General features: G+C 42.3%; 1 protein-coding gene across 1 annotated transcript in view; it reads left to right on the plus strand.

Moving 5' to 3' along the window:
* Positions 1–25,704, plus strand: part of LRRC40 (leucine rich repeat containing 40) — a 58,055-nt gene that overhangs the window by 10,405 nt on the left and 21,946 nt on the right. Inside the window, 8 exon segments of the mRNA XM_029063603.1 lie at positions 540–721; positions 2,079–2,152; positions 3,216–3,345; positions 4,286–4,409; positions 6,346–6,488; positions 11,405–11,577; positions 16,299–16,389; positions 16,494–16,539. Coding sequence (XP_028919436.1) covers positions 540–721; positions 2,079–2,152; positions 3,216–3,345; positions 4,286–4,409; positions 6,346–6,488; positions 11,405–11,577; positions 16,299–16,389; positions 16,494–16,539 — 963 coding nt within the window.

The following is a 25,704-nucleotide window of genomic DNA, read 5'->3' on the forward strand; positions in this document are numbered from 1 at the left end:
CAATAGGTTAAGGTCCAGCCTGCCTAGAAGTAGGTGATTATCGGAAGCCACATATGCATTTGGAATGATTTGACATTTATGGGTGGGTAACGTGTAACAGAAGAGGATGTTCTCACGTGCTTTAGCGTAGAGTTGCCAGTGTACTGATGGTGTCGGAATGTACTGTACAGTACACCCTAAAGAGAATTAGGCTAGTGGGTCCACGATGTCAGGTTCACTTTCATGTCCTTTATTTAAAATTGGCCAAGATGTTCGGGTACTTCACCACAGGATATTATAATTAAAACAGTGTGTCTGTTCTAACTGGGACAAGAATGGCTCACAAGGAGTTTGTCGGAGAAACTGATGTCAAGCACCTGGATAAGCACACTTTGGGGCGGTGGGAAAAAAATTCTACTTGCTAGTCGCTGTTCTGTCTACTCTTATTTGTAATTTTTGGGCTCAAAAGTTTTTTGTAAAGTGATTAGGTAAATCTACATGTGAAAAATACAACAAATATATGTAAAACGATCCCTTTTTCCTCTCTTGGATAAAAATAGTGCCTCAGACAGTGTGGCGGATAAACCTGGACACTCCAGAGGAGGCTAATCAGAATCTTTCCTTTGGTGCTGCTGATCGATGGTGGGAACAGACAGATCTGACCAAACTAATCTTGTCCAACAATAAGCTGCAGACCCTTTCAGATGACCTCAGGCTTCTACCTGCACTGACAGTGCTTGATGTAAGTACTGTTGCCAAATTAAAGAGTGCTTGCAGTGATCAACCTGGAATCAAATGTAGCCAACCAAATCTCAATTCAATTTATATTTCTAAGTTTGAACCACTTCCACCTGTCTGAGTTGGTTCCAGTTGAGATTGGCCTAACCCAGGGCCCTCATTGAAGGGTTGTGTGGCTATACAAGCAGCATGGCCTACTGGCTAGAGCACAGGTGTGGGAGTCAGAACGTCATGGGTTCTAATCCTGGCTCTGTCGTGTGACCTTGGGCAAGTTGCTTCATTTCTCTGGGCCTCACCTCATCTATAAAATGGGGATTGAGACTCTGAGCCCTATGTGGTACAGGGACGGTGTCAAACCCGATTTCCTTGGTACATAGTAAGCACTTAACAAATAACACAATTGTCATTATTATTATTATTATTATTATTATTCTGTCAGCCTTGACTCAGCCTCACTTACCTCATCTGTAAAATGGGGATTGAGACTTTGAGCCCCATGTGGTAATAATAATGTTGGTATTTGTTAAGCGCTTACTATGTGAAAGAGCACTGTTCGAAGCGCTGGGGTAGATACAGGGTAATCAGGTTGTCCCACGTGAGGCTCACAGTTAATCCCCATTTTACAGATGAGGTGACTGAGGCACAGAAAAGTTAAGTGACTTGCCCACAGTCACACAGCTGACAAGGGGCAGAGCTGGGATTCGAACCCATGACCTCGGACTCCCAAGCCCGGGCTCTTTCCACTGAGCCACACTGCTTCTCTGGGACAGGGACTGTGTCCAGCCTGATTTACTTGTATTTATTTGTATTTGTATTTACCCAGGGCCTAGTAAGTGCTTGGTACATAGTAAACACTTAACAAATACCACAATTATTATTATTATTATTATTATTATTATCATTGTTCTGTCAGCCTTGGCCTAGCATAGGATTTAGGGGTGAGAGTAGGAAGGAGGAAAAGACTGGACCAGCCGCAGATTACACCTGCTTCTCAAAACCCTGAGGAGATTGGGTAAGTAATGAGACCTAAGTGGGGATTTTCTTGGATTGCAAATTTATGGAGTTTTGCCTCAGGCTTTGACTCCCAAGCTGTTGAACAGCAGTGACCTTGAACCTTGGAGATAACCCGGAACTGTCTCCCACTGCCTTCAAATGGGGAATAACCTGGGTCGGTGTTGATCTCTGTGACCGAATTGGCTTTGATAATGTAACTATTCAGATCGTCACATTTAGGATCATTCCTGACTTTGTGTGGAGGCAAGGGATTTTGAGAAATTCGTATTGGGCCAGAAAGAATGATCTGTCATAGTTCTTGGCTGTAAGACTAAAGCTATCGACTTAATATTTTTCATCATTTTTAGGTTCATGATAATCAACTGGCATCTCTTCCTTGTGCTGTAGGAGAGTTGGAAAATCTTCAAAGACTTAATGTCAGGTAAAATTGTTGAGCAAAATTCATTCTAATATGTTTAACTGGGAGATAGAAGGAAACCTGTCTTGATTAGAAGAACAGCACTTTCCTATTATTATGAAATGAGAACAGTAAAAATTACATTTTCAAAGAGATATAATAAATTAGGAAAGCAAAATGTCCAGAAAAAAATGTTTACTTTTTGTTAGCCTAGGTCCTTTTTTAGTTTTTTTTCAGCCAAGCTTTTAACTTTTTAGTAATATTGAAATTTGTAATTTAATTAGGTTTTAGTGCCAAATTCAATAGCTAATATATGGATAGATCATCTATTTTGATTTAGTTGGGATTTTTTCAATTATTTTGTTTGTTTTTTCTGCCACCAGCACTCCCTGCTCCCCGCCCCAAACTCCCTGGAAGCCTAAAAACCCATCTCGGGAGGCAGTATGCTGAGGAGAATAAAGGAAAAAAACAATTTATAAACAAAGCAGTAATATGATTACAGTTGATCCTATTGTAATAAATACTTTCTGTAAAAACAGTGGAGGTCAGAAAACTCGAGTACAGTTTATCAGAGCAAAGTGAGACTATTTTAGGGGATGAAATAGATGAGCTCTCTGTATCTACCCCACCACTTAGCACAGTGCTTAGCACATAATCAGTGTTTATAAATACAGTTATTTCTATCCTCATCATTATCATTAGTTTAAAAATAGCCACAAATTCAGTCAGTGGGCTATCTTAACTCTTTAATATCTTCAATAGATTGTGTATAAAACCTAATAAAATTATTTGTATTCTGTAAATCATGAGTTAATACTGTAGTGTTTTTAATGGATAGGTTTGTTATTTAAGGACCCAAAATTGTTGTCAATTCATCACTGGTATTTATTGAACACTTACTATGTGCAGAGCATTATACTAAGCCCTTGGGAGAGTACAGTGCAAAAGAGTTGATAGTTACAGTCCCTGTGCACAAGGAACTCATGGTCTAGAATTAAGTGCTAATATCAAAAACAGTTACAGAGTTGCAATGTATTTTCTTATTGAATATTTCTCACTGAATTATTTAACTTTTTTCAACCTATAGTCACAACAAACTGAAAATTCTTCCTGAAGAAATTAAAAACTTAAGAAACCTCAAGAGCCTTTTTCTCCAGAATAATGAATTAACCTGTATACCTGAAGGATTTGGACAACTTCTCAATTTAGAGGAATTAGTAAGTTGCAATTTTAAGATTTTTGATGGGGGTACTTTTGAAGGAGGCGGGTTAGTTAATAGAGGTTTGGATTATCATCATGCTGAGGCATTAAAGTGTGTGATTCACGTCACCATTCTTGGTGGTATTTTTATGACTTTAAAGGTTGAACCTGTATAGATTTTGTGCCTACGGGTTTATTTCATTGAGACACCAAATTAGATGTTACCTTAAAGTAGAGTTGCCAGTTTTTCATTTTGAGTATGGAAATGAGGACTTGGGGAAGGTCTTTGAAGGGACAGGACAGGAAGAAGTTGGGGGTGAGGGAAAGGAGGGAAGGAGGCAAGGATTGGAGGGGGAAGATGGCTAGCCAGGACCATCAATGGTGTCGTCTTTGAATACAAAGATTGCTCTACCGACATTCACATGTCACTGTCTAATGTTAACATCAATCTTTTTCTGGAAATAATAAACATGTAATCACAGATTCTCAATTATAATTTCTCTATAGTATGAAGTGAAGGGTGAAATAAGTGTGTGAGCTGGGTAGTAGGTTAAGGGCAAAAGGAAAGCTAAGGAAATTGTTCTCCCTAATTCTTGTATAGTATCAATTAATCAGTGGTATTGAGTGTTTACTGTGTGCAAAGCAGTGTGCAAAGTGCTTGGGAAAGTACAGTACAGCAGAATTGGTAGATGCGATCCCTAGCCACAAGGAGCTAAGAGTCTACAGGGGGAGACAAACATTAAATTAGATTAGGGATAGGGGAAGCAGTGGAGTATAAGAGTATGTACAAAAGAATTGTGGGGCTGGGGTGACTATCAAAGTCCTTAAAGGGTACACGGCCAAGTGCAGAGCAGAGTCATTTAAAGCAATAATGTCAGAGATCCAAAAATGTCAACACTGTCATACTTTCCAAGGACCATTATTAATTTTTCTTAATTTTCTTCATTTCTTTTAAAGGATATTTCCAACAATCACCTTTCATCAGTTCCAGCTAGCTTTTCCGCTCTGACCAACCTGGTGCGCCTCAACCTAGCCCGCAACCAACTGAAGAGCTTGCCCACAGAAATCAGTGGAATGAAAAGTAAATTTTTCTTTCTATTTCAAACCTCAGTCCATTACCTCTTCAATCAATTACAGGCCCTGATATATTGGGATGTGTCTAACAACTCTTTTGTACTCTTCCAAGTGCTTAATACAGAACATTGCACACAATGAGTGCTCAGTAAATACCAGTGTTGTTTATGTTGATGTATTTGGAGGTGGGAGAGTTTAGTCATGGCTGTGAAAGTGGTAAAAGGTCCTTGACTTCAAGGTCAAGTAACATATCTTGTTTTTCATTTTTAATACATTGGGTACCTGGAAGCTGTTGATAGTCAAAGAGTGAGCTTTTCAGAACAGAGAGGAGAGGGAAATAAATGTATTTGTAAAAATCAGAAAATGTAAAGTCCTAGGCAACCCCAAAATATGAAAATCAGAAATTTAGAAGCTGCAAAATCTGGGAAATTTAAGGAATGCTTGATAAAGAACACAAATCTTGCCCCGTTTTTGCCATCTGCTGTGTAGCATTGCTTCTCCCTCGTCCCAGGTTTTTGTATGTGACAACCTGGAGTTCAGTCTTCACATTGTTGATTTTCAGATTTCTAGTGAATAAGAAAAGTGATAATTATAGCAAACTTTGGTCCAGAAAATACTTTATGCAGCAAGACATTTAAAACAAATTTGGCAATATCTCTATCCTGAGTTTTCACTGAGTAGCAGGGAGACTGATTGAGGGGGTCATGATTTAGAAATTTAAGGTGACTATCCATAAACCAGCTTCTTTTGAAGAAGAGCAGAAGGTAACTGGGGAGATGAGAACTTTGGTTTTGTAAATAAAGCAACGTTTTAGATATTCTATTGGGTAATAGAATAGTTGTGTTCATGTCTAAAATGGATCAAAGTAATTGTTTTAGAAATAATTAAGCTAGTCATACTTAGGCTAGTCAAATCTATTTCTCCTCTAGTCAAAGATTGTCAGGCTTATCGAGAATAAAATGTCTTATTGAAGAATTAAAGCCAACACCCAGTCATTTATGATAAGGAGTATTGTGTAGAGGTGAAGGAATGAAAATAGTTGTTTCAGCTCTTCTCCTAACAGATGTTTATAAGTGCTGCAAAATCACAACATAATGAATTTGTTTCATTGCTTCTCTCTTGCCATGCCTACTAGCTCTGTTGCAGTTGTCAGTGAGAAGAAAAATGGTCAAAAGACGGGTATTTTGGAGGAGGAAATAAAAAAAACCCATTGGAATTAATTATCCAAAACCTGAATGTTATGAATTGATTTTAAATAAATTAGAATCCTACAATATTTACCGGGCCTCTTTGTTAACCTGAGACCTGCCAATTTTAATATTTTTAGGCTGCTACATGATAAACCAAATGATTCCAATTCCATCCAGAGTCTTTCTCTGAGGATTTTAGGTTGTTCCGAATGCTAAAAGCAGGGTGATAGGGTCATTTTAAAATGAGAACTTTTACAGAATGGCATTTCTGGGACAGAAGAAACCCTAAAGCAGAGCAGAGATAATAAGGTTGATACATCCCCTTCATCTTTGTTCTTTTTTGGGCTCAATCCCTCATTCTTTCACAGAAGAAAAGTCCAAGGTCCCTTTTGTTCCTTTTGCCTTGGTTTATCCTAAACTGTGTTTTATGCCATATATTTTTGGAATATTCACTCTTTGATGGTAAAAATTATCTGTTATCTATAGCACCCGATATATTGAGGGGACTCAAAATGTTCATTCTATTTAAAATTTTAGTACATAAGTTGGTCTCGTGGTTTGAAAACGTTTCCTTAAATTCAGCTTCCAGTTCAATATGCCATGGGGTTCTTAGTTATTAATAAGAAGCTTTCTTAAATGTTCAGGAATCCTGATTCATTCCCTTAAGTTTTCTTCTTGTGTGTGTGCAACCATAGGTCAGTTTTCTGGTTGATTATTGCATTTCAGTTTTTACCAGATCATTTCTTATTTTAGGATTAAAGCAATTGGACTGTACTTGCAACCTCTTGGAAACTATCCCTTCTGAACTGGCTAGCATGGAGTCTTTAGAGCTACTCTATTTAAGAAGGAACAAACTGCGTTCTATACCAGAATTTCCTTTTTGCAGATCACTGAAGGTAATGATTTACATTTTACCCAAAATCATGTTTATGGGTTTTGTGTTTCCGCAAGGGACTCAACCAAATTCACTTGTCTGATCATCCTAGACAAGTTAAAAAACAAGGTGGATGAAGCTAAAAGTCAAGGCTGATGAGCAGCCAGGGTCCAAAATGTCACACCGAAGTGGCTGTGGGTCCTATATGCTTGTACTATCCTCTGTTGAGCCTCAGAAATTTGGCATTTGTTTTCTGACTTTGTTCTGCCCATCACTAGAGTTAAAAGCATGACTGAGTAACTTCTGGCTCAAGAGCTTTGGGATTGGTGACAAACATACACATTCCTGCTAGGAATATGGATCGAGATTCTCTCTAAACGATGAGCTCTTTTTGGGCAAGTAGTGTGTCTGTTACATTGTTAAACTGTACTCTTCCAATCGCTTAGTACAGTACTCTGAACACAGTAAGCGCTCAAATACAATTGACTGAGCCTCTTCCAGGATAAGCATCTCCCAAACTTAAAGTGAATCAGTCAACATACAAATGCCTGCCTTATGCAGTAACACTGTATTTAGCATTTGGAAGTTAAGTGAGAAAGGAGAGTCAGCTCTCCCCACTTGACTGCTCTTGCTTCTAAGTGCATAAATACAGTGCTCTGCACACAGTAAGTGCTCAATAAATATGCTTGTTTGGTTAATTAGATCCTTCATGGCTCAGTAGGCAAAACAGACTCCAGCTGACAGATTGAAATGTTTAATGTCTTTCCACCTTAGAAGAAAAAGAAAAAAAATTCTCTAGGTTTGCAGCTACCCTGGTGCTACCTAGCCCAATTACTGTTTTCTTGTAATGGTGGCTTCTCTACACTCTCCCTCTTCTCTTCATATCCTTTTCCACTGGGTTGGTCCCAAAACAGGTAGGAGGAACTTATTAGTTGGCTCCTAAGTTGCTGCATTAGGATAAATGCTGTGGCTGAAGGGAGACAGCATAGGTCTTAATGAAGAATTTCCAGAATCGGAGCAGTGGGCATTTTATATGTAAAGCGAGGGTCTACTGGGGTTATTGTAACGGGATTCTCCAGAGCGTATAAAAATACTTGCCAGTACTGCACCTGAGCTGCTGCAGCTGCAAAGCAGCTGATGCCAAGTATTTTTGTGGGCTCAGTGAACCAAGCAGACACAGATTGAGCCTTAGAAAATCATGGACATTTTCAACCACAAAAGTCACTAAGGAATTTCCTTAAAAAGTAGTCAAATCTGCTTTGCGTTTCTTCCCAACGCAGAGCAGATTTGGGAAGATGTAATTACTGAATAAGCAAATACGTTTTTTTGGTATCAGTTTTACGTTCCCTAATCTACCTCTCCAACCCCAGTCTCACTCCCACTCCTCCTCTACGGTCTCGTATTTTCTTCTGCCTTCAGGACATCTCTATTCGGATGTCCCACCGACACCTCCAACTTCACTTGTCCGAAACAGAATTCCTCATCTTCCCACCCGAAACCCTGTCCTCCTCCAGACTCTTCCGTAACTGTAGACAGCATCAGCATGGCATAGTGAGTAGAGCACGGGCCTGGGAGTCAAGGGCCTGGGTTCTAATTCTGGCTCTCCCACTTGTCTGCTGTGTGACCTTGGGCAAGTCATTTAACTTCTCTCAGTAACACCTCAGTTACCTCTTCTATGAAATGGGACAGGGACTGTGTCCAACCCAATTTGCTCGTATCCACCCCAGCGCTTAGTACAGTGCCTGGCACATAGTAAGCACTTAACAGTTACCACCATTATTATTATTCATTCATTCAATAGTATTTATTGAGCACTAACTATGCAGAGCAGTACTAAGCGCTTGGAATGTACAAATCGGTAACAGAGACAGTCCCTGCCCTTTGACGGGCTTAAAGTCTAATTGGGGGAAACGGACAGACAAGAACAATAGCAATAAATAGAATCAAGGAGATGAATATCTCATTAAAACAATAGCAAATAAATAGAATCGAGGCGATGTACATTTCATTAACAAAATAAATAGGGTAATGAAAATATATACAGTTGAGCAGACGAGTACAGTGCTGAGGGGATGGGAAGGGAGAGGGGGAGGAGCAGAGGGAAATGGGGGGAAAAGAGGGTTAAGCTGCGGAGAGGTGAAGGGGGGCGGTAGAGGGAGAAGGGGAGCTCAGTCTGGGAAGGCCTCTTGGAGGAGGTGAGCTGTAAGTAGGGTTTTGAAGAGGGGAAGAGAATTAGTTTGGCGGAGGTGAGGAGGGAGGGCATTCCAGGACCGTGGGAGGATGTGGCCCAGGGGTCGACGGGTTAGGCAAGAACGGGGGACGGTGAGGAGGTGGGCGGCAGAGGAGCGAGCGTGCGGGGTGGGCAGTGGAAAGAGAGAAGGGAGGAGAGGTAGGAGGGGGCAAGGTGATGGAGAGCCTTGAAGCCTAGAGTGAAAAGTTTTTGTTTTGCGCGGAGGTTGATAGGCAACCACTGGAGGTTTTTAAGAAGGGCAGTGACATGCCTTCCTGTCTCACAAGCTCATAACTTGGAATTATTCTCAATTCATCTCTTTCATTCAATTAACTTATTCAGCCTGTTAACAGATCCTGTCAGTTTTATTCATTCAATAGTATTTATTGAGCGCTTACTATGTGCAGAGCACTGTACTAAGCGCTTGGAATGTACAATTCAGCAACAAATAGAGACAATCCCTGCCCATTGATAGGCTTACAGTCTAATCGACTTGTTTTACTTCCACAGTATCTCTAGAATCCACCCCTTCTTCTCCATCCAGACTTTTTTCTTGCCGATCTAAGCACTTGTACCTCACTTCGACTACTGCATCAGCCTCCTCACTGACCTCCTGTCTCTCATCCCCTTCTGTCCTGTTATCGACAAAAATTAGACAAATTAGAAAGGGTTCGTTTAGTCGATGAAGAGACGAAAGACTCCGAGAGAACGGGTCAAAGAACAGGACAGTAGGAAAGTGGCGAGCGGCCCGTTCACCCCGGTGGGGTATGAGTGACCGCAGCGCCCCGAGCCCGGGCTGCCCTGCCGGCTTTATTGGTACGGCGAAACCCCCCGCTGGCACAGGGCACCCAGTCGAGGCTAGGCACACATAGTAACAGTAACCAATCGGTAAGCACTTTCATGATCCCGTGACATCCAACTGACCCGCACGAGAGTGGCGCACGAGGTTTGAAGTGGTGCCTAGTAGAGGAGTATCACGTGGCGTGGCCATTTTACAGTCCGCATGGCGCAGGTATTTTACAGTTCTCGTGCGGCAGGTCCCTTCCCTTGACATGGGCTTGAGGCTGGCCTCACCATCGCCATCTTGAGGCGATCCACAACAGTCCATACTTCACTCTGCGGCCCAGATCACTTTTCTAAAACAAAAGTTCAGTCCATTATCCCCACTCCTCAAGAACCTCCAGTGGGTGCCCATCCACCTCTGCATTAAACAGAGACTCCTTACCCTTAGCTTCAAGGCATCATCTAGCCCTCTCTTAACTTACTACGCCGATCTCCTACCATCACCCTCCACGAACACTTTGCCCCTCTAACGCCGACTTACTCACCGCACCTCAGTCTCTCCTATTTTGCTGCTGACCCCTTGCCCGTATCTTCCGTAGGCTCTAGAACTCCCTCCCTCTTTATATCCATCATGCCACCACTTCAGAGTCCTGCTCATGTCACATCTTCAGGAGGTCTTCCCTGACTAAGCCCTCACTTCTTCTCTTTGCCCTGCCTTCTGCACCATCAATGCACTTGTCTGGAACCCCTAAAGACTTTGATTTTTCACCCCACCTCCACTGCTCTTATGTGCACATTCATCTGTAATTTATTTTCATGTCTGTCTCCCCCTCTAGTCTGTAATTTCCTTGTGTTCAGGGAACTTGTCTACTTACCCTATTGGATTGTGCACTCTCAAGCGTTTAGTACAGTGCTCCACACACAGTAAACGCTCAATAAGTACCATTGATTGATTGACTAGTGTATCCACCCCAGCGCTTAGTCCAGTGCCTTGCACATAGTAAGCGCTTAACAAATACCATGATTATTATTATTGCCTCTGTTGTAATGGTTCCATATCCCACAGTAGCATTCACATTAAGATGATAATAGTTAACGTAAACGGAAGGAAATTATTCGTGTTTGAAAAATGGCCCTATGTAGTTCAACAGAATCAATTCTTATTTTCACCGAGTGGACTCAGTGTATTAATTTTATTTGAGATATGTGAATTCTAGAGAATTGCATGTTAATTTTAATATCTCCCATGGTTTGTAGGCTTAATAGTAACTTATGTCAAGATTGGAAATTATACTTGTACATTCCAAGTGCTTAGTACAGTGCTCTGCACATAATAAGCGCTCAATAAATACTGTTGAATGAATGAATATTATTTTCATTTCCTTGAGCAGGTTATTATTATTGTAGTAGTAAGTAGTAATAATAATAATGTGTTATTTAAGTGCTTACTATGTACCACGCATTGTATTAAGCGCTCGGGGGATACAAGTAAATTGTACTGGACACAGTCCCTGTCCCACATGGGGCTCACAGTCTCAATCCCCCATTTTACGGATGCAGTAACCAAGGCGCAGAGAAATGAAGCGACTTGCCTAAGGCCATGCAGTAGACAAGTGGCAGAGTCAGGATTAGAACCCCTGACCTTCTGACTCCCAGGCCCATGCTGAATCCACTATGCCAATCTGCTTCAAATCTGGTTTTTGGGGGAAGAATAAATTTATCAGGCCTCTAAAAGGGTTATAGACTCTTCTACAGAATGGAAGCAGTAAAATGTGGCAATACAGACATGGTTTTAAAGATTTTGGTTTGGATTTTAAATATTCTGTAACCTTACTGTTTCTTCAGTATGATAAACTTGAATAAACTCTTTTTATATATTTTCAGAATAGCAGGAATGGAAATAATTTTGATCTTTGCTTCCGTAGGAACTGCATGTTGGTGAGAATCAAATTGAAGTAATAGGGGCAGAACACCTTAAGCACCTGAGCTCCATCAATGTCCTTGATCTAAGAGATAACAAGTTAAAATCTATTCCTGATGAAATTACATTGCTCCAGGCCTTGGAAAGACTGGACCTGACAAACAATGACATCAGCAGGTAAGCTTTAAGGTCAGACCTGGGAAATTACATAATTGACCATTATATAATTTTTAGTAATTAAAGTACTGCAGAAAATTTGGCGTAAATATAAAGAAAATTTTGTAGCCCGGAACTTTTTCCTGGTTATGTTTAAAAATTTCACATTCTGCCTCAGTCCTTTTGAAGCAGTGTTATGAAAGGTGTTTTTTGGTGTGTTTTTAATCATACTATATACAATTGAAAGGTGCTTAATGGGAGAAGGAGCGATAAATGAGAAGCAGTGTGGCTCAGTGGAAAGAACACGGGCTTGGGAGTCAGAGGTCATGGGTTCGAATCCTGGATCGGCCGCTTGTCAGCTGTGTGACTATGGGCAAGTCACTTAACTTCTCTGTGCCTCAGTTACCTCATCTGTAAAATGGGGATTAACTGTGAGCCTCACGGACAAACTGATTACTCTGTATCCACCCCAGCACTTAGAACAGTGCTCTCTCTGCACATAGTAAGCGCTTAACAAATACCAAATTATTATTATTAAATACGTTGGTTTTACCAAAAGAAAACCATCATGCCACCACTTCAGAGTCCTGCTCATGTCACATTTTCAGGAGGTCTTCCCTGACTAAGCCCTCACTTCTTCAAAAAATTTATCTGTGAGAAAAAATAATTTGACTGTTATGGAATGCATTACCCCTTAATGGACATTGGATTAGATCAGAGAGTGATCAGGCTCTTTTACTTCCTGTCCAGGTCCTCCTTGGAAAGTACAGAACAGATTGTCTTTAAAAATCAGAGGTTACCCGAGAAGAGGACTGTACTCTACTCTCAAGGTTTAGTTGAGAGTCTAATTTCTCCAGACTTCCATATCTAAAAATGGTTTCTCCCTGCAGTGTGGACTTCTAGGCAATTAAATTAGCGCATAAAAGCTGAAAGTTAAAGCTAATCATAAAAGTAAATATACTAATCAATAGCATTTAGTAGTGCAGAGCAGCGTACTAAGTGCTTGGCTGTAAGCTGGTTGTGAATGTATCTATTTACTGTTGTATTGTACTTTTCCAAGCGCTTACTACGGTGCTCTGTACACAGTAAGCGCTTAGTGAAAACAGAGTTAGAAGGCACACTCTCTGCCCTCAGTATTTATGACCTCTTTGAATGTGGTGCCCTACTTTCCTTGAATGTAAGCTTCTAAAGACAGAGAATATGGGTATGTGTATTTATTTCAGTTCTTGGATGTGGGGTTCAAGTACTTTTTCCAATGTTATTTGATTCTTTTTTTATAGGCTGAAGGTAACTGATAGAGATGCCTAATTATCTTAATTTTATAAGTTTAGCATCTTAGAGAAATCACTTCCTCACAACCCCTATTATGGCTTCTGTTTAAATCTTTACCTGTTTAGAATGAAGGCTAATTTTCATCCTTTTTGAATCAACAGTATGAATTTAGCACTCACTCTGTGCAGAGCATTGTACTTAGTCCTGGGGAGAGTTCAATAGAAATAGAAGGTCTGCCCTCAAAAAGCTTTCAGTTTAGAGAGGGAGACAGACTCAACATAACTAGCAGATAGAAGGATAAAGAGAATGCAGAGATAGGTGTATGGATGAGTATCAATCAATTAATCATATTGATTGAGTGCTTACTGTGTACAGAACATCATACTAAGCACTTGGGAGAGTATAATATGACAGTTGGTAGACACATTCCCTGCCCACAGCGAACTCACAGTCTAGAGGGGGAGACAGATATTAATATAAATAAATATATAAGTAAATAGCTATGTCCATAACTGCAATGGGGTTGAGGGAAGGGTGAATAGGGTGGATGTCAAAATATACAGAAGTGATATAGGGGCTGTGAGGATAAATGCAGAGATGATACAGAATTGCTGAGGTGGAAGTTGGGAAGATCCTCCAGACAATCACTCCCCCCTGGCCTTCAAAGCCCTCCTGAAGGCTCATCTCCTCCAAGAGGCCTTCCCAAACTAAGCCTCACTTCTCATCGCCCACTCCACGTCACCCTGACTCTCTCCCTTTGTTCTCCCCACCCGTCCCCAGCACTTATGTATATATCTGTAATTTATTTATATTGATATGTTTACTTGTATTGATGTCTGTCTCCCCACCTCTAGACTGTGAGCTCGTGTGGGCAGGGATCATCTCTCTTTATTGCTGCATTGTACTTTCCAAGAGAAGCAGCGTGGCTCAGTGGAAAGAGCCAGGGTTGGGAGTCAGAGGTCTTGGGTTCAAATCCCAGCTCTACCACTTGTCAGCTGTGTGACCGTGGGCAAGTCACTTAACTTCTCTGTGCCTCAGTTACCCCATCTGTAAAATGGGGATTAATTGTGAGCCTCACGTGGGACAACCTGATTACCCTGTATCTACCCCAGCGCTTAGAACAGTGGTCGGCACATAGTAAGTGCTTAACAAATACCAACTTAGTACGGTTCTCTGCACACAGTAAACGCACGGTAAATCTGATTGAATGAATGAATGAAAAATTGACTGGGATAGGCCTCCAGGAGGAGGATTCTCAGAAGGACTTTGACGACAGGAGAGGGTTGATTTGAGAGGCGTGGGGGTACCAGGCAGGAGGAGGGCCATGAGCAAGAGGTTGGAGTCAGGAGAGATATAAATGAGACCCAGTGAGTAGTTTGGCTTGTGAGGAATGAAGTATGTGAGCTGCGATGAAGGAAAGCGAGAGGGTTGATTGAGTGCCTTGAGGCTGATGGTCAGGAATTTCTGCTCATGCAGAGGAATGAACAGTCACTTGGAGGTTTTTGAGGAGTTGGAAAATGCACGCTGAACAAAATTGTAAAATAATCCGGCAGTTAAATATGGACTTTTGGTCCTATTACTACTATTATTATTGTGCTAAGCACTAGATAATAATGTTGGTATTTGTAAAACGCTTAATATGTGTAAAGCACTGTTCTAAGCGCTGGGGTAGATACAGGGTAATTCTTAAGTTATCTTAAACATTTAAAATAGAACTTTCTCCCTCCTTTCTGCTTCTATACCACCAGATACCTTCTATATCAAGGATAGTTACTCATCTCAACTTCAGTTGCATCTCCAGCAGCATCATAGTGTAACCCTTGTCCTAAGGCACCATGCTCCTGGCTAACATCATATTGGAATGGTTAGACAGGGAGGTATAAGCATTCCAGGAATCGGTTCCAGGGTGTTGAAGTAGAGCTGTGGAGAAATGATTCCAAGTCCTACTATGGTCCCTTGCTGCTCCCTAAGGCCTTAAGGGCACTAAGGGGCACTCCCTTAGTGCCCCTTTCTGGAAGTCAGACTTCTGAAGAGGGATGTAGAACTTGGACAGGTGCCAACTGAATTCACCAAACCATTTTTGCCATAGTGCTGTGCTTTGAGAGGAAAGTGCCCTCATAGTATTCTTTGTGGAACACATAACGAAAATATGTTAGAACTGACTAAAGTAGTCCCATAAAATACACAGCGGCATTTCTCTATAAAACTACCAGCTGTCTCCTTGCACTTAGTAAAATATTAGCGTACATTTAATTGTGTTCCTCATAATGTGATAAAACAACCAACTGCATCTTTATAAACCCCTTTGGGAGCAGCATCTCAGATAAATGTTTAACCCACAACAGTGTTTTATGTGTTTATCATGGGGGAGTCTGGTACTTTTTTTTTTTTTTACCAGAATCCCCCATGATAAACACATAAAACACTGTTGTGAGTTAAACATTTGTTAAGTGCTTACTGTGGGCCAGGCACTGGGGTAGATAGAAGATAATCAGATTGGACACAATCCATGACCCACATGGGGCTCACAGTCTTAATTTCCATTTTACAAATGAGGTAGCTGAGACAAAACACTCTGCACACAGTAAGCACTTCAAAAATATGATTGTTATGAATGAATGAAGTGACTTGCCCAAGATCATACAGCAGCCAAGTGGCAGAGCCGGGACTAGAACCCAGGTCCTCTGACACCTAGGCCTCTACTCTTTCTACTAGTCCTTTGTGCTTTTCACAATGTTTTTTGGAAGTTAAACGTAGCACTGGGAAACTGTTGAATGTCATCTCACAAGTCCTTTCCAGTGGGAACAAGATGAGAAATGTTCTGAGGACAATATAGGATATCACAGAATCTTAAGAAGCCTGAGAAAAATCCTTGAAATTCCTTTTAGACTGGAAGCTCCTGGTGGCCAGGGAGAATGTCTAAAAATGTTGTACTCTCGCAAACAGAAAATGCTTAATAAATCCCATTTATTGATCAGTTGGATCGGAGAGGGGAGAGACAAGAGGCAGGTAGATCAGTGAGGTTGATGTAGTAGCCAAACCAGAATATAACAAGTGTCTCGATAGCATCATAGCTATTATCTTGACTGTCCTATTGAGAAGCATTTTTAGGTGAGCTTGTTGTGGGCAGGGAATGTGTCCGTTTGTTGTTGTACTGTACTCTCCCGAGTGCTTAGTACAATGCCTTGCACAGCACAAAGTAAGCACTCAATAAATACGATTGAATGAATGTTGATCTTTTAGAGAGTAAGCTCCTTGTGGTCAGGGAGTGTCACGTCTTTCTATTGAACTTACATCGCACTAAGTGGGTGCTTAATAAATACTACTATGACCATACTACATTGAGTCTACTGTCATGATATACAAAACACTATGTCTTCCTGTTCAGCTTTACAACCGATTTTATGGAATATTGCCAAGTGATTAGAATTGATTTTTAAAATACTAAAGTTAATTTGATCTCTTTACAGTCTGCCCTATGCATTGGGAAACCTACCTCATTTGAAATTCCTAGCATTAGAAGGGAATCCTATGAGAACTATTCGGAGAGACCTTCTAACCGTAAGTACAATTCATGACAAGTATGCATAGTATTTATTTAGCATTCAAATTCTTCAGTAAGAGTACAGAGGTACCTTTAGTGAGTGTTTTTTTTTCCTTCTTAGAAAGGAACCCAAGAACTTATGAAGTATCTTCGAAGCAAAATCAAAGGTACTCTTTTATTCTCTATATAGTCTAAAGAAAGAGAATGTGGAAGCTGAAATGTTGATGGACCCCTTCCCCTAGACTAAAGCTGGTCGCAGGCAGGGAACATATTACGTTTCACTGTGAGCCCGTCATCGGGCAGGGATTGTCTCTATCTGTTGCCAAATTGTACATTCCAAGCGCTTAGTACAGGGCTCTGCACATAGTAAGCTCAATAAATACTATTGAATGAATGAATCTACCAATTCCGTTATTTTAGAGAAGCAGCATGCTCTAGGCGGTAGAGCACGGCCTGGGAGTCAGAAGGACCTGGGATCTAATCTTGGCTCTGCCACTTGTTGCTGTGTGAACTTGGGCAAGTCACTTCATTTCTCTGTGCCTCAGTTACCTCATCTGTAAAAAGGGGTTTAAGACTCTGAGCCCCATGCGGGACATGGACTATGTCCAACCTGATTGGCTTGAACCTACCAGTGCTTAGTACTGTGCCTAGTACATAGTAAGCACTTAAATATGATAAAAAAAGGTGCTGTGCACATAGTAAGCGGTCAATAAATAACAGGGATTGATTTATTGAGTGACTGTTTTCCTTTTTGTAACCATTTTAAGTGTGGTATTTGTCAAGTGTTCACTATGTGCCAAGCTCTGTACTTAGCCTTGGGGTAGATATAAGGCATTCAGGTCCCACATAGGGCTCACAGTCTGAGTAGGAGGGAGAACAGTTGAGCAAACTTTTTACTGGAATGGTGCCATAAGTAGTTCAGGGTCATCGGATACAGGCTTTTTTCAGTGATCGCTTAGTCTAACAGCAACACAGATATTTCAAAACATTCTCATCACACCTAGGCCACTCATCCAGAGACTGTCAGTCAATCGGTAGTATTCATTCATTCATTCATTCAATAGTATTTATTGAGCGCTTACTATGTGCAGAGCACTGTACTAAGCGCTTGGGATGAACAAGTCGGCAACAGATAGAGACAGTCCCTGCTGTTTGATGGGCTTACAGTCTAATCGGGGGAGACGGACAGACAAGAACAATGGCACTAAACAGCGTCAAGGGGAAGAACATCTCGTAAAAACAATGGCAACTAAATAGAATCAAGGCGATGTACAATTCATTAACAAAATAAATAGGGTAACGAAAATATATACAGTTGAGCGGACGAGTACAGTGCTGTGGGGATGGGAAGGGAGAGGTGGAGGAGCAGAGGGAAAAGGGGAAAATGAGGCTTTAGCTGCGGAGACGTAAAGGGGGGATGGCAGAGGGAGTAGAGGGGGAAGAGGAGCTCAGTCTGGGAACGCCTCTTGGAGGAGGTGATTTTTAAGTAAGGTTTTGAAGAGGGAAAGAGAATCAGTTTGGCGAAGGTGAGGAGGGAGGGCGTTCCAGGACCGCGGGAGGACGTGACCCAGGGGTCGACGGCGGGATAGGCGAGACCGAGGGACGGTGAGGAGGTGGGCGGCAGAGGAGCGGAGCATGCGGGGTGGGTGGTAGAAAGAGAGAAGGGAGGAGAGGTAGGAAGGGGCAAGGTGATGGAGAGCCTTGAAGCCTAGAGTGAGGAGTTTTTGTTTGGAGCGGAGGTCGATAGGCAACCACTGGAGTTGTTTAAGAAGGGGAGTGACAGGCCCAGATCGTTTTCCGGGAAGATGAGCCGGGCAGCGGAGTGAAGAATAGACCGGAGCGGGGCGAGAGAGGAGGAAGGGAGGTCAGAGAGAAGGCTGACACAGTAGTCTAGCCGGGATATAACGAGAGCCCGTAATAGTAAGGTAGCCGTTTGGGTGGAGAGGAAAGGGCGGATCTTGGCGATATTGTAGAGGTGAAACCGGCAGGTCTTGGTAACGGATAGGATGTGTGGGGTAGTATTTATTGAGCACTTACTCTGCACAGAGCACTTTACTAAGCACTTGGGAGAGTATACTACCAGACACATTCCCTCCCCACAACAAGTTTATAGATTATAGAGGGGGAGACAGACATTAATATAAATAAATAAATTGCAGATTTGTATATAGGTGCTGTGGGGCTGCCATTTGAGTACGATGCTCAGGGTCAACCACTGCCAGAGGTGTCAGTGTTTTCATTGTAGATTTTCATTGTGGTTTTTAACTCCCTTGAACACCCCACTTTACATTCCCTCCAAATGCTTATATATCAATACTTCCCCTTTTAATCCTCGTTCTTGGAGGGAAGCAAGAGAATGGGGATGGCCTGCTAATGTCTCTTCTCTGGCCCTCACACCCAGAAAGGAGGGGAATATACTACTACTACTACTAATAATAATAATTATGGTACTTATTTAGTTCTTACTATGTGCCAAACACTGTTCAAAGCATTAGGGTAGATAGAATCCAATCAGGTTGGACATAGTCCCTGTCCCAATGGGGCTCATAACCTCAATCCCAATTTTGCAGATGAGGGAATTGAGGTAGAGAAGTGAAGTAACTTGTCCAAGGTCACACAGCAGACAAGTGGCAGGGCGAGGATTAGGACCTATGACCCTGACTCCCTGGCCCAGGCTCTAGCTACTATGCCATACTGCTTCTCGCATTTATTAGAACCTAAGTGCTGTGGTAATGAAATAAGGCAAGGATCCAGAGTGGTCCTTTTTTTAATGGTATTTGTTGAGCGCATACTGTGTGCCAGGCACCGCACTAAACACTGGAATAGATATAAGTTAAACCGGTTGGACACAGTCCATGTCCCAGATGGGACTTGCAGTCTTAAATTCCCAGTTTGCAGATGGGGTAACAGGTACAGAGAAATGAAGGGACTTGCCCAAGGTCACACAGCAGTCACATATTCATTCAATCAATCCCGTTTTTATTGAGCGCTTACTTTGTGCAGAGCACTGTACTAAGCGCTTGGAAAGTAAGTGTTTAACAAATACCATCATCATCAAAATACAATAGAGTAATAAAGAGAGACAATCCCTGCCCACCATGGGCTTACAGTCTAGAGGGGGGAGACAGACATCGAAACAGGCATTAATATAAATAAATAGATTTATAGATATACATATGCACACATATACATAAGTGCTGTGAGGCGAGGAGCGGTGGGGGGAAGAGCAAAGGGAGCAAGTCGAGGTGACATGGAAGGGAGGGGGAACTGAGGAAAAGGGGGTTTAATCTGGGAAGGCCTCTTGGAGGAGGTGAGCCTTCAATAGGACAAGTAGCAGAGCCAGGATAAGAACCCAGGTTCTTCTGACTCCCAAGCCAGTGCTCTTTTCATGAGCCCACCCTGCTTCTCCTGTTCAACTTTAGTCTGTGCAGTTAGGATGGAAGAGCCAACGGGAGATCTAGATGGTGGGATTAAAACCCGCTTCTGCACCTTTGGGAAACTTTGAACTCAACAGACTCTTTTCATCCCGGATCCTAGAAACTGATGCAGATGACTGCACCATAAAATAATAATAATAATACTAATAATAATAACAATGATATTTGTTAAGCGCTTACTATGCGTCAAGCACTGTTCTAAGCACTGGGGTAGATAAAATCAGGTCGGACACAGTCTCTGTCCCACATGGGGCTCACGTCTTAATCCCCATTTTACAGATGAGGAATCTGAGGCCCAGAGAAGTGAAGTGACTTGCCCAAGGTCACATAGCAGACATGTGGGGGAGCCAGGATTAGAACCCAGGTCCTCTGACTCCCAGGCCTGTGCTCTACTCACTAGTTCATGCTGCTTCCCATAAAAACCCGCAACCAAGACAATATGCAAGTAATTATAGGCATTCGAGAAGCAGCATGCCCTAGTGGGAAGAGCACGGATCCAGGAGTCAGAGGACCTGGGTTCTCATCCCAGTTCTGTCACTTGTCTGCTGTGTGACCTTGGGAAAGTCACTTCATTTGTCCCTGTTTCCTCATCTGTAAAGTGGGGATTAAGACTGGGAATTCAGTACCTGTACTCTCTCATACTTAGACTGCGAGCCCTATGTGGGTCAGCGACTGCGTCCAACCTGATGATCTTGTTTCGATTCTAGTGCTTAGTACAGTGCTTGGCACATAATAAGCACTTAGCAAGTACCACAATATTGTACATTCCACTTTATCAACCAGACTTTATGGGCTGACGGTAAGTCTAAAGAAAACAAAGAAAATTTATCAGTCTGCACTAACGAAGCCATATATGCAACCCAAAGTGTATATTGGCAATACCAAGCTAAAAAAGCTGTGGCAGGATTCTGTTGTCTAGGCAGTACATTGACCAGAGAGACAGTGACTGCTAAAATGTGGCTTTTGGGGTATATCACTCTGTCCAGGTTCAAATGTGATGGCCAACTGTTTTCTAATTCTAGTTCAGAGTTAGATATAATAATAATAATAATTATGGTATTTGTTAAGTGCTTACTATGTGCCAGGCACTGTACTAAGTGCTGAGGTGGAGACAAGCAAATAGGGTTGGACACAGTCCTTGTCCGGTACAGGGCTCACAATCTTATTCCCCATTTTACAGATGAGGTAACGGAGGCACAGAGAAGTGAAGTGACTTGCCTAAGGCCACACAGACAAATGGCAGAGTCGGGATTAGAACTCATGACTCCCAGGCCCATGCTCTTTCTACTACTCCATGCTATTTCTGTCATGGCATCTGGAGAGCGAGGTAGAGAGGAAAGAAAGCTTGGGTTCTGGTTGCCCACTCACTGATTTGGAAGCCTTGCTAATTTTTCTTTAAATTCTATGCAACATTTTTTGAGAGTACTAATAAACAATTACCACCCCCCCCTTTTCTTTCTTTTAAGGAAATGCATTCAATTTCAAAGACCAACCTTTAGATTCAGTTTCCTAGAAAAAGAAAATGCCATTATTAAGTGTTATTACTAACAGTTATTAAATACTTAAAATGTGCAAAACACTGACTAAATACTGGAATAATTGCAAGAAAAAGCAATTGAGTTGTCCCTGGCCCACAAGGGGCTCAGATTCCTAATGTGGGAGAATAATCCCTTATAACAAAGGAATGTAATGCAAGCCACAAGGAAAGCCAAGTTAAAATTCAGCAGCAAAATTCCAATTGGAAAAAAGCACTAATTGGAAGGGGAAATTTTGGGGTGCCGGACCACTCCGGGAAAACAGGCAGCCTCGGGGAGAAACGGCAGCAAACTTCCCAGCGGTCTAGAAGCTGAGAAAACAGGGTTTTCTCTCACAGTGTCAGATGGGGAGTGGGGGAGGTGGCCCAGGGAATTGGGTATCTGCAGGATGCAGGCCTTGGGCCAAGCAGGTTTCAGCTTCTGCCTGCCCTCTGCTACTTTTCTTCCTCAAGGGTTTTTAGCTCTTGGTTAGAGTGATCAAAAAAACATTCACGTCCAATTTTTTTTTTCCTACAGTTCTGATTTTAAACATAGCTACTGTGCTTTATTTGAGGATAATTATGCATGTTAAGTACAAATTTTAATGATATAATTCCTCCAGAAAAAGCAGCAAGTTATGTTAGAAATCATAGAAACAAAATCTAAATGAATCACTTTCTAAGACTGTATCTTAGGCACATCATTTTTGCTGCAGATTTATCTGCAATGTATGTTTGGGGGAATTTTGCACTGGCTTGGGCCCCTTGTGAGACAGGGACTGTGTCCAACCTGATTATCTTGCATCTTCCCCAGTGCTTAGTACAGTGCTTGGCAAATAGTAAGTGCTTAACAGATACTATTGTAATAAGGATTCCTGGAGGAGATATGATTTTAGGAGGACTTAAAAGTTGGGGAGTTGGCCATTATGGAAATATTGAAAAAGCCCATGTTTGATATTTCAGTTTGATTCAGAATAGTGTCTTAGAGTTAACTTGGTTACTTCTTTTTTCGGTCACGTAGAGCATGTTTTCTGTAATGTCTTGTGACTTGCCATTTCTCTGCCATCTGGCTCTTATCCTGGAATAAGAACGTCTCTTTGGATCTCTGACTTCCATTTTGAGTGACATTTACATTTGTTCTATGACGAATGTCAAATTTATCCATTGGTGAGCAGGACAGTATAAAATCACAAAACACATTGTTTGAACTGCCTTAGATCAGATACAAGCAGAGTTTTTATGATCAGTGTGACTTCATGAACAGAGAAAGTGCCATGTTTTCTCTCAAAATGGAAGTAGTTTCACTTTCAAAACAGTAGCATATTAAGCCTTTTGTTCCAATTGACTGAAGACTATGTTTTGGAACGGAGTGAATGTGATAGGAATTCTTGGAACCAGGTTTCCTCCTTTCCAGGGAGTGAAGGTTTTTCTGCATTTTTCTGGCTCTCCTAGATGGCTCAGAGCAGGGCTTCTCACCCTTCTTTTGTCTCAAGGGACACTTTTCTGGGCAAAAAACAATTGAGGATACATAACCTCTACTTGGGGGAGAGTGGAGTGGCCAGAGTAAGAACATAATAATAATGATGATGATGATGGTATCTAAGTGCTCACTATGTGCCAAGCACTGTTCTAAGTGCTGATAATGATGGTATTTATTAAGCACTTATTTTGTGCCAGTCACTGTACCAGGCGCTGGGGTGGATATAAGCAAATCGAGTTGGACGTGGTCCCTGTCCCATGTGGGACTCAGTTTCAATCCCCATTTTACAGATGAGGGAACTGAGGCCCGGAAAAATGAAATGACTTGCCCGTAGTCATAGAGCAGGCCAATATCCCTGTGGGTACCACCCACCCCCCTTTAGCGATTCCATCCCAGGTCCTCTGAGGGTGAGAGGGGAGTGTCAGAATCAAACAGGTTGGGGAGAGGATTACTGGTGATGGAATGAGAATATTACTTCCTTGTAGATCATTATTCTTCCCCACTCCCCTCACTTTTACACAGCCCTCAGGCATGCATACCTTATTTTTTGTCCCTCTTTGGGATCACTCCTTTTAGTCAGTTGTGTTTATTGAGCGCTTACTGTGTGCAGAGCACTATACTGAGCACTTGAGAGAGTACAGTTTAACAGTATAACAGGCACATTTCCTGCCCACAGTGAACTTACTGTCTTCCAGTCTCGTCAGTTCACTTTTTTCCTGCCTGCATCAAGCTTCCCCTTATCAAGCTTACCTCCTATCCTGCCGTCCCCATCCATCAGACTCACCGCACCATTCTGTGACCTCCCCTTTCCTCCTGGTAACCACCACCCCTCTCAATCCTGAACTCACATCCACATCCCCAACCTCAAAGCCCTCTTAACAAATGCCATTAATATTATTATTATAAGTAAGCTACAGCTAAGTACGTAAGTGCTGTGGGGATGAGTGAGGGGTTGAATGTAGGAAATCCAAGTGCAAGGGTGACGCAGAAGGGAGTGGGAGAAGAGGCCCTAGTCAAAGAAAGCTTCATGGAAGAGATGCAATTTTAATGAGGGTTTGGAGGTGGAGAGAGTGATAGTCTGTCGGATATGAAGGTCGAGGGAGTTCCAGGCCAGAGGGAGGGCGCGGATGAGGGGTTGGTGGTGAGCTAGACGAGATCGGGGTATAGAGAGTAGGTTTGCAGTTACAGGAGTGAAGTGAGTATGCTGGGTTGTAGGAAATCAGCAAGGTGATGGTAAGGAGTTATCGTTTGATGTGGTAGATGGGCAACCACCGAAGGTTCTTAAATGGGGGAAATGTGGACTGTATGATTTGGTAGAACAGCCATCTGGGCAGCAGAGTGAAATATGGACTAGAATTAGGGAGACAAGGAGGCCAGGAGGAGGCTGATGTGGCAGTTTAGAAGAGGAAGAAGGGTAGATTTTAGGGTTGTTGTGAAGGTTGAACAGGCTGGATTTGGTGACTGAATATGTGTTTGTTTTTTTAAATGACATTTGTTAAGTGCTTACTACGTGCCACACACTGTACTAAACGCTGGAATAGATTCAAGATAATCAGGTTGGATCCAGTCCCTGTCCCAAATGGGGCTTACAGTCTTAATCCCCATTTTACAGATGAGGTAGCTGAGGCCCAGAGAAGTGAAGTAACTTGCCCCAGGTCACACAACAGACAGCTGGTGAAGCTGGGATTAGAACCCAGGTCCTCTGACTCCCAGAATTATGTTCTTTCCACTAGACCACGCTGTGGGGTTGAATGAGAGAGATGATTCGAGGACGAGGTCCAGGTTACAGACTTGTGAGACGGAGGGTGGTGATGCTATCTGCAGTGATGGGAAAGTCATGGGGATGACATGGTTTGGGTGGGGAGATGAGGAGTCCAGTTTTGGACATTTAAGTGGGATATCCAAGTAGAGATATCCTGAAAATAGGAGAAAATATGAGGCTGTAGAGGAGGAAGTAGATCAGGGCTGGAGATATGTATTTGGGAATCAGCTGAATAGAGGTGATAGTTGAAGCCATGGGAGTGAATGAGTTCTCCAAGGGAGTGGGGGTAGATGGGGAATAAAAGGAGATCCAGAATTCACCCTTGAAGGACTCCCCACAGTTAGGGGATGGGAGGTAGAGGAGGAACCCATAAAAGCGGAGAGGCCATTGGATTTGGCAAGAGGGAAATCATTGGTGACCTTTGAAAGGGTGGTTTCTGTGGAGCGTGGGGGGCCGAAGCCAGGTTGGAAGGGGTTAAGGAGAGAATTGGAAGAGTGGAAGTGGAGGCAGCAGGTGTAGACAACTCGCTATAGAAGTTTGGAGAGGAATGGTAGGTGAGAGATTGGGCGATAACTGGAAGGAGCGATATGGAATCAAGCAAAGTTTTTTTTTTTAGGCTGGGATGCATGAGCATGTTTGAAAGCAGTGGGCAAGAACTGGAGAGTGAACAGTTGAAGATGGCAGTCAGGGAGGGAAAGAAGGGAGGAAGCAAGTAGAGTTTGGAGTTTCTTGTGTGGCCTAGTGTAAAGAATATGGACCTGGGAGTCAGAGGATCTGGTCTTTAAATCTGGCTCCACCACTTGCCTGCTTGTGTGACTCTGGTCAAGTCACTTAACTACTCTGTGCCTCAATTTCCTCATTTGTAAAATGGGGATTTAATACCTGTTCTCCTTCCTTCTTAGACTGTAAACCCATACGTGGTAGGGCCTGTGTCCGACCTGATGATGGTGTATCTGCCCCAGTGTTTAAGTATTTAACAAATACTATTATTATATGAGACCACTGCGAATGGGGAATCATCTTAAGAGCCAAGATGGATATAGTGTTGGGAAATCAAGCCTAGGATAAAAAGTTTAAAGAGGTGTTATTAGCCTGAAGAAGAAAAGGTTAATAGGCAGTCTTCAACTTGTGTGAAGGGAT

The sequence above is a fragment of the Ornithorhynchus anatinus genome, chromosome 4, assembly GCF_004115215.2.
Source record: "Ornithorhynchus anatinus isolate Pmale09 chromosome 4, mOrnAna1.pri.v4, whole genome shotgun sequence".
Classification (NCBI taxonomy): domain Eukaryota; kingdom Metazoa; phylum Chordata; class Mammalia; order Monotremata; family Ornithorhynchidae; genus Ornithorhynchus; species Ornithorhynchus anatinus.